The 12909-nt window shown below is 38.7% G+C and overlaps 1 protein-coding gene across 2 annotated transcripts in view; it reads right to left on the bottom strand.

Annotated features, from left to right (window-relative positions):
- The window catches only part of LOC126088513 (GTPase HRas), an 86190-nt gene that overhangs the window by 66979 nt on the left and 6302 nt on the right, over nt 1-12909 (bottom strand). The window contains exon 2 of one of the 2 annotated variants that reach the window (XM_049906660.1): nt 8810-8935. The exons of the other annotated variant lie outside the window; for it this stretch is intronic. Coding sequence (XP_049762617.1) covers nt 8810-8822 — 13 coding nt within the window. The 5' untranslated portion in view covers nt 8823-8935. The remainder of the gene's footprint in view (nt 1-8809; nt 8936-12909) is intronic. 2 annotated transcript variants of the gene reach the window in all.

Raw genomic sequence — 12909 nt, 5'->3', positions numbered from 1 at the left:
CATCCAGTTATAGAAGGACATAACAGTTTTCAAAGCAGTAAAAGTGAAGTGTTAGGTGTAATGACTCTAATAACAGTAATTAAATAAAAATAAGGCAAAAGAAGGGAAGAATACAGCTAATTGTTAATCCATTAAACCTCTCCCTATTTGTTATATTTCTATGAGGACCTATCTGTTCCTGGAGCACTTTATTTTGGCAGCTGTGAACGGAAGAGATCTATTTTAGATTTAGAATTTGGCCCTGAAGTTTTCTGCAGCAACGTGCTTGTGTTTAAAGTTTTCAGCATTTAAGTTGTGTGACAATTTGGATTAATAAAATGTGGTACAGCTTCAACACAGATAATTTTATACATTCAAAAATTATATGACGACCCCCCCCCACGGCTCTCTCTCTCTCCCTCTCTCTCTCTCTCTCTCTCTCTCTCTCTCTCTCTCTCTCTCTCTCTCCCCCCCCCCCTCTCCCTTCCCCCCTCCCCCTCCCTCCCTGAAATAAATACTTTCTTTGTTTTTACTTGTAAAGTTAGGCATATATTGATATATTGGAGGAGAAAATCATACACCAAGCACAAGTAGTACTACAAAGAAATATACAAATGAACCATGCGTTTCAAAAGAAAACCACTAGAGAAAATCCTTCATAACAAAAGAAAAAAGAAGATTATGTTCTGATGCCTTAGCGACAACAAGGTCATTAGAGACTGGGACAAAGATCAGATTGGGGAAGGAAATTGGCCATGTGCTTTTGAAAAGTACCATCCCAGTATTGGCCATGAATGATTAAGGGAAAACACTAAATCTGGATTGCTGAGGAGTTGAACTGCCATCCTTCTAAATGAGAGCCCAGTGTCTTATTATTGTGCCACTTTGCTTGGCTAGTGCGATACAACAGTACGAGTTGTGTGTGCTCATTCACTGTTAAGGTTCTGGTTGTCTTGACACTACAGAATAAGTATTTGCATGTACCACGTGCATATTTTTCCTTGGAAAACTTGAGAGTGGCCCACAGACAAAACAGCAAGTTTACCCCGTCTCCTTCATCTACAGCAGCCATAACATTTTTAAAATTAAAAACAAGTGACACATGGAGTTAAAGAACACTGAAGTAATATGTGAAATCAAAACAGAAATCACTAATATGTTGTTCACTCATTTGCTACCCACAATTCCAGCACTTCTATCCCTCTGCCCCATGCACACACTGGTTTGAAATGTGCCTTCATTGTAACACAATCTCACCAAAGTTTGTTCTAACTTGTCGAAGCCATCTGAAAGAAACTTACACCTGCCGTCCAGAATTTTGAAAACACTTTTTTGTTACTCTTGTCGTAGTTAATCATTCATTTTCAGATTAATTTCATCAGTTGTTCGTTTTCAGATCATATCCTTTTGCTCTTCTTTACAGATTTTCTTTTATTACCTGTACTGTAGTGTAACTTCCCATACGCTGACATTCTTCATTCTTCATGTAAGGGTTTTATGCAGTACAAAGACCAACTGCTGTCTTGTTTAATGAAATTGACTTCTCTTTCATTAGTTTTCAACAGCAAAGTATCCAAGATATTTACAGTAATCATCTCTCTCAATACTACCAAAACCTTATATGGGCTGGCATCATTCTGCTGATAATCAAGAATTTCTTTAATGGAATATGGCATAGACCTTCTTCTGTTTATTATTTTCTACTGCAGAGTCAGAACAACGATAAGTGCCAAACAATCTGATGGCCATTCTTTACCCCTCCAACATACACTTGGCAAGCAATCCGTTCCTGCTAAATTTGTTTTCAATTCACAGATTACATGCTCCAATATGCACTTGAACAGAACTAAAATAGTAACAATCAATTACTCAGTATGATCCCACTTGTAATTTCTAATTATTCAAAAGACTACTCTTATGAATTTTATCTTTTGCATGTGCATATTTTGATTTGATTATCTTTGTTTTTTGACATCCTTTCTCCTTACTTCGTCATATTTTTTAGCAACATTTCTCCCTGTAAACAAAATCATAGGCATTTTCGAATCCATGGGGTTCATAAAACTTTTTGTGATGGTATTCTTAATCCAACCTATACAAGATATTCTTTTCCTAAATCTTATTTGGTAGTCACCAACTTGGTAATTCAATTGTTCCACAAACCCAGTCTGAACTGATCTGGAGGGTAATATGGAAGCATCTGGAAGGAAGGAAAGAAATGTTACAGTATTTGCCAACTTGTTTTAGCACACATTTTGTGCAGAGAGCGAATCAATGTGGTTTTCCAATAACTAAGAATCTCCTTAGTGTCCCAGGATATTTTTTATTGCCACATTTTTATGTAGATAATGGTGCCATCCTCTTTGTCACCTGGCACCCCCTGATAAAGATTAAATTTTTTACAGCAACTTTATTCCGAGACCAGCTGCAATTGGCCTAAGCATTTATTTGTTTGTCATGACTGGACTATAGTTTCCTTGTTCAGAAGATTTATGTTACAGGGAATGACCTAATTACTACTACTACTACTACTATTACTACTAACAATTTCCTTAGTATTTGCCTTGCAGTGAAGACTTCATATGACTATAATTGTCATTTATGCATCATACTTCAAATTCACAGTGGTCCCATATGTTAAACTACCTTGCTGGTGTGCATACTCTATTTCACTGCCCATTTCTAAACTGCCATCACCAACCTCCTCCCAGATTCACTTCTTGGCCAAGAGATCACATGCATGTATTTTAATTCACTATTTTTTTGTCATACATTTGTTTGACGGATCCAATACTTCACTGAAGACACTCAGACAGGTATCTGTCCTCCTTACAGCTTCAGAGTGTTTATCTGCATTTTGGTTAGTGATTACATCCAACAAAACAAAACAAAACTGAGAATTTGAAGAATATAATTTGAAGAATATACCATTTGAAGAATATCACATTAAAGTTACTTGACCCAAGGAGGTTAGCCATATTATGAGAATGAAGCTAGGTGAACTGTTGTTACTACATGCATTAGCTGTTCTTTATTTCTTTGTTCTGCCTATTTTAAAAAGAAATTCTCTCTGTCCTAAATAGTGGTAACCATTAACAATCAAAAGACAACCATTTATTCATAATTAATACATTAAATATCATTAAATCTGTCCTAGTTTCATTAATCAAAAGTTACTGTATTACTTTTTAGAAGACTGGGCCCAACACACACACACACACACACACACACACACACACACACAGAGAGAGAGAGAGAGAGAGAGAGAGAGATGGCCTAAAGAACACAGAATGCATTAGCATTTACTCAGTGATGGAGATGTCAACAATCTTCTCCAGAATGGGAGAAGGGAGGGGGGAGAGGAGCACTTTGTGGTGAACTTAGGATATATTTTATAGCAAGAATACAACACTTTTAGGAACAGTGGTCTTCTCTCTTTAATAGTTGAAAAGATGATACATAGCAACAAAATTTCATAGAGTAAAAGCATGCTAAAGAAATTCTTAAGAGTAAAGAATTTCACACGACACAAAACCAACCGCAGGAGAGGACAGGAAACACACAGTTCTGATTTAACTGCTTTAAAACTTGCCACTAAATCAAACTGTGGTGCACAGAACTTTTAAATAAATAATATGTCAAAACACTTTAGTTATGAAGTCCTATCTAGGTACATGTTGCTCTAAAAATTTTTGATTTTAAAGACTTTAATGACACTTGTATCGTGAATGAATGATAGGGGTGCGTCTTTTTTCGCTGATCTCCAACAGAAGTCTGTTAAGCCATACTAATTCCGTGGCTCCTTCACTTGCAGCAATGAACTCCGCTTCAGTGGTGGACAGTGCAACTGATTTCTGCAGTTGAAATGTCTATGATACAGCTGTGTCACTGATCATTGAAACAAAACCATCTGTAGATCATCTTGTTTTAGTGTTCCCAGCAAAGTCAGCACATGCACATAGTTTACCACCAGATGTAGTATAGAAGAGACCCAAGTCTGATGTACCACGAAGATATCTGAAAATGCATTTAACAGTGTTCCGATCAGAAGCACTGGGTTTAGTAAGGAATGTTGCTATCGACAGTGTTGCTATATTCAATGTATAATTTTTCATTATCACAGGAAGTCTTCAATGGTTTCAAATCAGCCATGCTAAAACAATCTAGAATCTTCTCTGTGTATGCTGACTGTGAAATAAACAAGGCAGATACTCATTATTCTATTTGCATGTCTAAAAATGACTCTAAAGATCCCACTGTTATTTTGAATTCTGACTTTAACATATCTAAAAAGGAATTCACTGTGCTTGGAGCTGTTCCTGACAGGTCCATCATCAACATAAATAGCAATCAGTAATGTCTCTATTTTGCTTTCTTGAATGTAAAGGCAAGGATATGCTATAGTTCTAATACAGCAATTTTTTTCATGAATGAATGAAACTTATTATTCCAGCAACAAAGTGATTGCTTGGCTCCATACCTGACACGTCATTGAAACCTTCTGGTTGAGTCATGTATATTTCTGTATCCAAGTAACCATACAAAAATCCAGTTCTCACATCGAACTGACCAAGTTTCAGATTTTCTTCTGCTGCAATCTTTATTACACCATGAATAGCATCATAATGAGCAACTGGACTAAAAGTTTTATCACAATCAAGTCTGGCATGTTGAGAGATACCATGCACAACCAAACAAGCACAGTATCGATCCATCAGGTCTATATTCCATAGTAAGTACCCATCAATTATCGATAACAAGTTTTCCTTCGGGCAGTTCTAACATGTCCCACGTACCATTTTCTTCGAATGCCTTCATTTCTTCTTTCATTGCATTAAACCATTAACTGGAATTACTACTTTTCATAGCTTCATTGAAGTTTGTTGGTGCAAGGTCTTCATGGACTGCTTTTCTCTGGCAAACCAATGAATTTGCTTCCTGAGACTGATATCCTAATTTGTAATCACTCAATTTAATGAACTGGGCATCAAGTTAGTAACTCATTCTAATATTATTGATCACTAGTCTCAATCTGATCAACAGTAGATTCACTTTTCTCTCCTATTTCTTCAGGTATGCAATTAAATTCCAGCTCACTTGAATTTCCAGTTATACGTAGTTTTTCTGGTTGAAAATAAACATTGTGTGATTTCACACTTTGTAACCATCTTTGTCTTTCACATTGGCCAGATATACCTTTGTCATCAAACTTCAAACAAAATATCTTCGGCAAATAAACACAGCATTTTGATACAAAAATGCATAAATAGCTGAAACTGTCTAACCTTCAACATTTGACTTCCCAGTATGACTGAGTAGAGAAACAGCTGTAACATATGCATAAGCCAAAAACGACTTAGGTAACTTTCTAGATGTTAACTGAGCAAGCTAATTCAACTATATGTCTAACTGCTTGTTCAATAACACCACTTTGCTCATGAGTGTCAGGACATGTAAGACAAAACTGACCAATACACTTTTACCTTATGACCAATAGCATCACAAAGCTTCAAAAATGTTTTCAAATTGTCAGTCACTTAAGATTTATTTTGCATGAAATATGTCTGAACAAAACAAGAATAATCAATCATCTTTTAAAATCATATAGTAATGAAAAGAATGTCTAGTCAACACATATTGGTCCATTAACATCTGTATTGAACAACTCACTGACATTTTATGACAATCTCTGTGATGGCTAAATGATTTGAAGTTGAATTTGCCAAGAACACATCCATCACAAAACGATGTGGTATCAAGGCACTTAAATGATGTATATGACATTTATCTTGATGACAGAGTCTCCCATACCAACATTTTTAGTTATTCTTCTCAAGTTACTAAGTTAATCATTACTTGTGAATCCAGAGGACAAACTCGTATGGTCAAAATATATACTGAACTAACCAGGCTTCCTGTTGCGACTATTTCACTATGTCACTGAATGATAATACCTTTGTTGTCGTAAGTCACATTATATCCTCGTTGTGCAGCTTGATGCACAGAGAAAAGTTGGTGTCTGACATCAGGTACATACCAGACATTTTTAAGCAAAGCAGGTGTCCATTTTTGTTTATCATTATTTCAATATAAATATTGCCAGTCCCATGTGCAAAAAATAACTTTATTGCCAGCTGTATGTACACATTGTGGAAGAGGAAATTTTTCAAACTTGGTGAAATGCTGTTTACTTTATGAAATATGACGGGTTGTGCCAGAGTCCAAAATTCAAGAATATTCACTAACAAAAGTAACATGAAACAAGCGAATGGCTATAAATGTATTTGGTTTGCTGCTCACTTTTAAAATGGAACTCTAATTATTGTTGTTGTTAGCTGTTGCTTTTACTTCTTCTGCAGATATGCACTTTCAGCAGTTTGCAATATTATGTCCAGCTTTCTTACAATAGACACACTTCATTTCTTCTTTGACTTATTCCGCTCCCTTGCAAATTTCTTCTGTTTTTGACGTTGTTCATCCAATTTTGGTTTGGCATGGAAAGCACCAGCTGCCTGGGTAGCTAGCGAATTCTCAATCAAATGCAAATCCTCTACAAGAAGCTTTGTCGTCTACTCAGATTAAGGAACAGGATACAAAGTCAACCTGTAAAGCTGATATTCAGGTCCTAATGTTTCGAAAATACGATGGTGAAGCAGCGAAAGGGCAAAGCTGCATTTGGATTCATTTCGTTCAGTTCACAGCATAAGTCATGGTATGTTCACAAGTAGTGATGTGCGTGTTTTGTTATACATGTGATGTCATTTTTTTGACGTTTCAAAGAAACAAACAATGTGTACAGCCGCATAATATGCTGACATAAAGGTGTCCCAAATTTCTTTTGCATCAGTCTTCTTTCGCACATGAATAGCAGGTTCCTCATCAAGTGCCATTTCAATGACATGAACTGCCCGAGCATTGTCCCACTGCCAGTGCTGAAATGCGTTGGACGGTTCATCTCCTTCCGCTAATGATGAACACTGAAATGTACCATCTGTAATCAAATAAAAGGAAGGTTCCTTTAAACAAAGCTAAATCTGCTGTATCCATGTTTTCCACTGATCGTCACTTGACAACTTGCGAATATTTGTACGACTACTGTTGTCACTCAACTGAAGCGTTAGGTCTGCCAGTCCACAAAACTTGTAGTCTCATGAATTTCCTAGTAAATGGAAAAGTTGTGGTATATTTTTATAGCAAGAACACAATACTTTTAGGAATAGTGATCTTCTCTCTTTAATTTCTAAAAAGATGTTACATAGCAACAAAACTTCATACAGTAAAAGCATGAAAACTAAACTCTTAAGAGCAAAGAATTTCACGACACAAACCAAGCACCACTATAGGAGAGGACAGGAAACATACAGTTCTGGTTTATTTCCATTAACAGAACACACCAGTTCCAGGTATGGTTTTTTTGTGTTTTTAACTAACTGTTTGTTTTATTGTTATCTTTCATATCCAGGTCTTATTCTCTCGTTGACAAATAAGACCATCTCTCAATGATGACAACAAGAAAAACACAAAGACAATAAAGTTGCAGACCCACAGGCCTTCCTATTAGACTACAACAAATTAACTACTGAAAATAAGAAGCATGCAAAAGCATCATTTTCAAACATTGTGCATTATGCCAACATAGCCAAAGTTCTTTTGTTGTGTGTGTGTGTGTGTGTGTGTGTGTGTGTGTGTGTGTGTGTCTCTGTCTTCACACACACACACACACACACACACACACACACACACACACCTAAAGTTGTCTGAAATACTCACTCCCATCTATGTGTAACAAAGTATGCTAGTAGCAGATATATACAGGGTGTGTATGAAATGAATGCAGAAAACAAGAGGGCTGGTAGAGTAGGTCGTAATAAGCATATTTCACATTGCAACCTATATTCACACCCCTTAGTGTACGGTGCTAGGCATCGTTTAACAGCACTGCCAATAGTATAGGCACACAACATGCTACTCGAGCAGTCACAGTAGCAAGTCTACAGGGCAATGTTTTCAATGTACGTGTGGCATCAAGGTAAATGAGAAGTCAGGGCAATGTTTTATAAATTTTATTTGAAAACAGTTACAAGAAGTGCTCGAAATTATGCCGCCCTGGTTGAATGCAAGCTGTGGTGCAATGATGCTGGAGTGACTGTTGCACTCTTTCAAACACTCCTGGCAAAGTGGAAATTGCATAGGAGGCTGCCATAATGTGTACTATCACCTCTTCATCAGTCTCAATGGGTGTTTCATAGACAACCTATTTCAGGTGCCCCAGAGGAAAAAATCAATGGGCATCAAGCCGGGGGAATTTACACATAATGCCACTGGCCGTCCACTTCTCACCAAAGGTTTCATCCAAAAGCATTCACACTGCATGGGCACAGGTGCACCATCATGTTGGTACCACATTCACTGTCACACATAGTAGAACATGTTCCATTAATTCTGGCAGAGTTTCTCATAAAAAGATGAAGTATCTGTCTGTGTTCAGTTGCCAGGGGAACATGTATAGACCAACCTGATTATCGCCTACCAAGCCAACCCAAACATTGACAGCGAACTGATCTTGGTGACCACAAAGGCAGCGTGCAGATTTTTCCATGTTCAAATGTGTCGATTATGGCTGCTCCACATACTCTCTTGTGTAAAGGATGCCTTGTCTGTGAAACATACATGGTTCGGAAAGTCTGGTTCAATTACACCTTTAGAAAAACCACTGGCAGAATTCAATTTGATGGGGAAAATCATTAGTATCAAGGATGTGAACCTTCTGAAGGCAGTAGGGTTGCAAATCATCTTCATGCCACACACACCAAATCATGGAATGGCTTACACCTATTTCCCATACAACATGCCGTGAGCTTGTTGACGGTGCATTTTTCAGCAGTGCTAAAGCCACTCCTTCAAGCCCTGGTGTACACGCTGTGCATTGATGACCGCATCCGTCTGGCCTTCGTACCTGTAACACAAAATGAATACATTGTGTTTCGAAGTCAGCCTTACAAGAATGTGCCAGTGGAAAATGTACCTCAAGTGAACCTTTCTCCCGTAGGGCCCACTAAATGTGAGTGGATCTGGTACTCGATTCGGAAACCACCGAATGTCCAAACATTGGGCAGTGTGAGCATTTCCATCCGCCGCGCTGTGAGCACAGTGCATGTCTGCCCCTTCTTCCCGTGAACAGCACTCTCTTTCCTGTCCATTCCACACAGTAACAAACACAAGAAAGTCCTTGCTTGATGACAAACTGACACAGGGTGAACCAGTCTCCGCAGTGTGGACAAGGTGCTGCCTTCTATGCAACATCTATTAAACAGGCATTTCACAGCCAAAAGCAATGCACTGTCATCCCTTTAATCTGCAACTACATTGAATACAGAGTTTGCAAATAAAGGTCGCAAAACTTCAACCTGACAGCTCTTTTACCTTGATGTCACAATACACTGAAATCGTTGCCCTGCAGACCTGCCGCCACGATGACTCGGATGGCATGTTGTGTGGCTACCCTCTACGTAGTGTGCAATGCTGTTTAATGATGCCTCGTGCTGTTTGCTACGTGATGCGGGCATTGGTTGCTACATGAAATATGTCTGTTACAAGAGCACTGTAAAAAGAAAATCCAGGGTTTCATCATGGACACTGGCTCAGAATGTTGGCCTTGCAGAGAGCAGGTTTGGTCAACTTTAAATCTGACTTCACACAAATTTTATGGCTACTTCAGCAGCATTTCCCTTCTTATGTACTGGCCCCAACCCTTAAGTACGTACACACACACACACACACACACACACACACACACACACACACACACACACACAGAGAGAGAGAGAGAGAGAGAGAGAAAAGAGTTTTTCTATAGTTTCCACAGTGATTTAGAGCTAGCAGCAGTTACACCCATAGGACTTTACTACTGATTAAAGACAGATTTTGCAATACGCTGTTTATGTTCTAGGTATAGCTCAGTTGCTACTTCAATGCTCTTTATCGTGTGGATAAGAATAACTTGTGCTCAGCTAGTGCATTGTCAACTATTTGTCTGATGAAGGAATGAGAATAAACAGTTAAAGAAAAATGAGAAGACGTTTCCGGAAACCCATTTTAGGTGTTGCATGGAAATGCTGCATTTTAAATTTGGCTACGGAATGCTGAAAAGAGTTTGTTCTTGGACACTTCTTATTCATTAGAGCATTCAATGATTACATTACTTTCAAGACCCACATTTCCACAGTTGTGTGTCCACTTGTATTCTCTTCACTTTCAAAATACAGGAACAAAATGTAATTTGAACAACTGGTCATAAATGTAACATTGGTTATCTTTTGCCAGACTCTTGTGGTTGTCTTCAGTTGAAAGACTGGTTTGAGACAGATCTCCACATTAGTCTATCCTACAATTATGAATCCACATAGGCCTATATCAATGTTTTGCTATTCTGTACTCAGACTTCTTGTAAGTAGGAATCTCACCAACCTAACACTGTAGTTAAGGCTCATTTGACTATACCAAGGCACAAATTATCCAGAACAGAAAAGCCTCATGAAACTGATCCACTAAAATCTGTAACAAGTTCCACACTCTGCTCAGTCCATGTTACTAGTAAAAACCATTAAAATATGGTTGTACAAATGGCACTCAGAAAACGTATTATACAGCTTTAATGTGGTCAATGTACAACACTGAAATTAATTTGTCTATCATTTGGTAAGTCACATCATCTTTCTTTTTAAATATATTTTTCCCACGTGGAATGTTTCCCTCTATTTTATATATATATATATATATATATATTTAAAAAGAAAGATGATGAGACTTACCAAACAAAAGCGCTGGCAGGTCGATAGACACACAGACAAACACAAACATACACACAAAATCTAGCTTTCGCAACCAATGGTTGCCTCGTCAGGAAAGAGGGAAGGAGAGGGAAAGACAAAAGGATTTGGGTTTTAAGGGAGAGGGTAAGGAGTCATTCCAATCCCGGGAGCGGAAAGACTTACCTTAGGGGGAAAAAAGGAGGGAAAAAAGGACAGGTATACACTCGCACACACACACATATCCATCCTCATATACAAATGTCTGCTTGTGTCTGTGTATATGAGGATGGATATGTGTGTGTGTGCGAGTGTATACCTGTCCTTTTTTCCCTCCTTTTTTCCCCCTAAGGTAAGTCTTTCCGCTCCCGGGATTGGAATGACTCCTTACCCTCTCCCTTAAAACCCAAATCCTTTTGTCTTTCCCTCTCCTTCCCTCTTTCCTGACGAGGCAACCATTGGTTGCGAAAGCTAGATTTTGTGTGTATGTTTGTGTTTGTCTGTGTGTCTATCGACCTGCCAGCGCTTTTGTTTGGTAAGTCTCATCATCTTTCTTTTTAAATATATTTTTCCCACGTGGAACGTTTCCCTCTATTATATTTATATATATATATATATATACCTAAAAACAAAGATGATGTGACTTACCAAATGAAAGTGCTGGCAGGTCGACAGACACACAAACGAACACAAACATACACACAAAATTCAAGCTTTCGCAACAAACTGTTGCCTCATCAGGAAAGAGGGAAGGAGAGGGAAAGACGAAAGGATGTGGGTTTTAAGGGAGAGAGTAAGGAGTCATTCCAGTCCCGGGAGCGGAAAGACTTACCTTATGGGGAAAAAAGTATATGTGTGGATGGATATGTGTGTGTGTGCGCGAGTGTATACCCGTCCTTTTTTCCCTTTTACCTTAGGGGGAAAAAAGTTCATCCCTATGAAATCCCCAAACCACCTTCCCTACCCTCTGGCTCCTACCCTTGTAACCGCCCCCGGTGTAAAACCTGTCCCATGCACCCTCCCACCACCACCTACTCCAGTCCTGTAACCCGGAAGGTGTACACAATCAAAGGCAGAGCCACGTGTGAAAGCACCCACGTGATCTACCATCTGACCTGCCTACACTGTGATGCGTTCTATGTGGGAATGACCAGCAACAAACTGTCCATTCGCATGAATGGACACAGGCAGACAGTGTTTGTTAGTAATGAGGATCACCCTGTGGCTAAACATGCCTTGGTGCACGACCAGCACATCTTGGCGCAGTGTTACACCGTCCGGGTTATCTGGATACTTCCTACTAACACCAACCTATCCGAACTCCGGAGATGGGAAGTCATTCAACAACATCTTTGCCTCTGCACTTCTGCCTCGACTGACATCTCTGCCCAAACTCTTTGTCTTTAAATATGTCTGCTTGTCTCTGTATATATGTGGATGGATATGTGTGTGTGTGTGTGTGTGTGCGCGAGTGTATACCCGTCCTTTTTTCCCCCTAAGGTAAGTCTTTCCGCTCCCGGGACTGGAATGACTCCTTACCCTCTCCCTTAAAACCCACATCCTTTCGTCTTTCCCTCTCCTTCCCTCTTTCCTGATGAGGCAACAGTTTGTTGCGAAAGCATGAATTTTGTGTGTATGTTTGTGTTCGTTTGTGTGTCTGTCGACCTGCCAGCACTTTCATTTGGTAAGTCACATCATCTTTGTTTTTAGGTATATTTTTCCTTCGTGGAATGTTTCCTTCTATTATATATATATATATATATATATATATATATATATATATATATATATATATATATATATATATATATATATATATACCTAAAAACAAAGATGATGTGACTTACCAAATGAAAGTGCTGGCAGGTCGACAGACACACAAACGAACACAAACATACACACAAAATTCAAGCTTTCGCAACAAACTGTTGCCTCATCAGGAAAGAGGGAAGGAGAGGGAAAGACGAAAGGATGTGGGTTTTAAGGGAGAGGGTAAGGAGTCATTCCAGTCCCGGGAGCGGAAAGACTTACCTTATGGGGAAAAAAGGACGGGTATACACTCGCACACACACACATATCCATCCACACATATACAGACACAAGCAGACATATTTAAAGACTC

This window comes from Schistocerca cancellata, chromosome 6, assembly GCF_023864275.1.
Source record: "Schistocerca cancellata isolate TAMUIC-IGC-003103 chromosome 6, iqSchCanc2.1, whole genome shotgun sequence".
NCBI lineage: Eukaryota > Metazoa > Arthropoda > Insecta > Orthoptera > Acrididae > Schistocerca > Schistocerca cancellata.
Note: the sequence above shows the minus strand (reverse complement) of the source record. Positions and strands in the feature narration are given on the sequence as shown.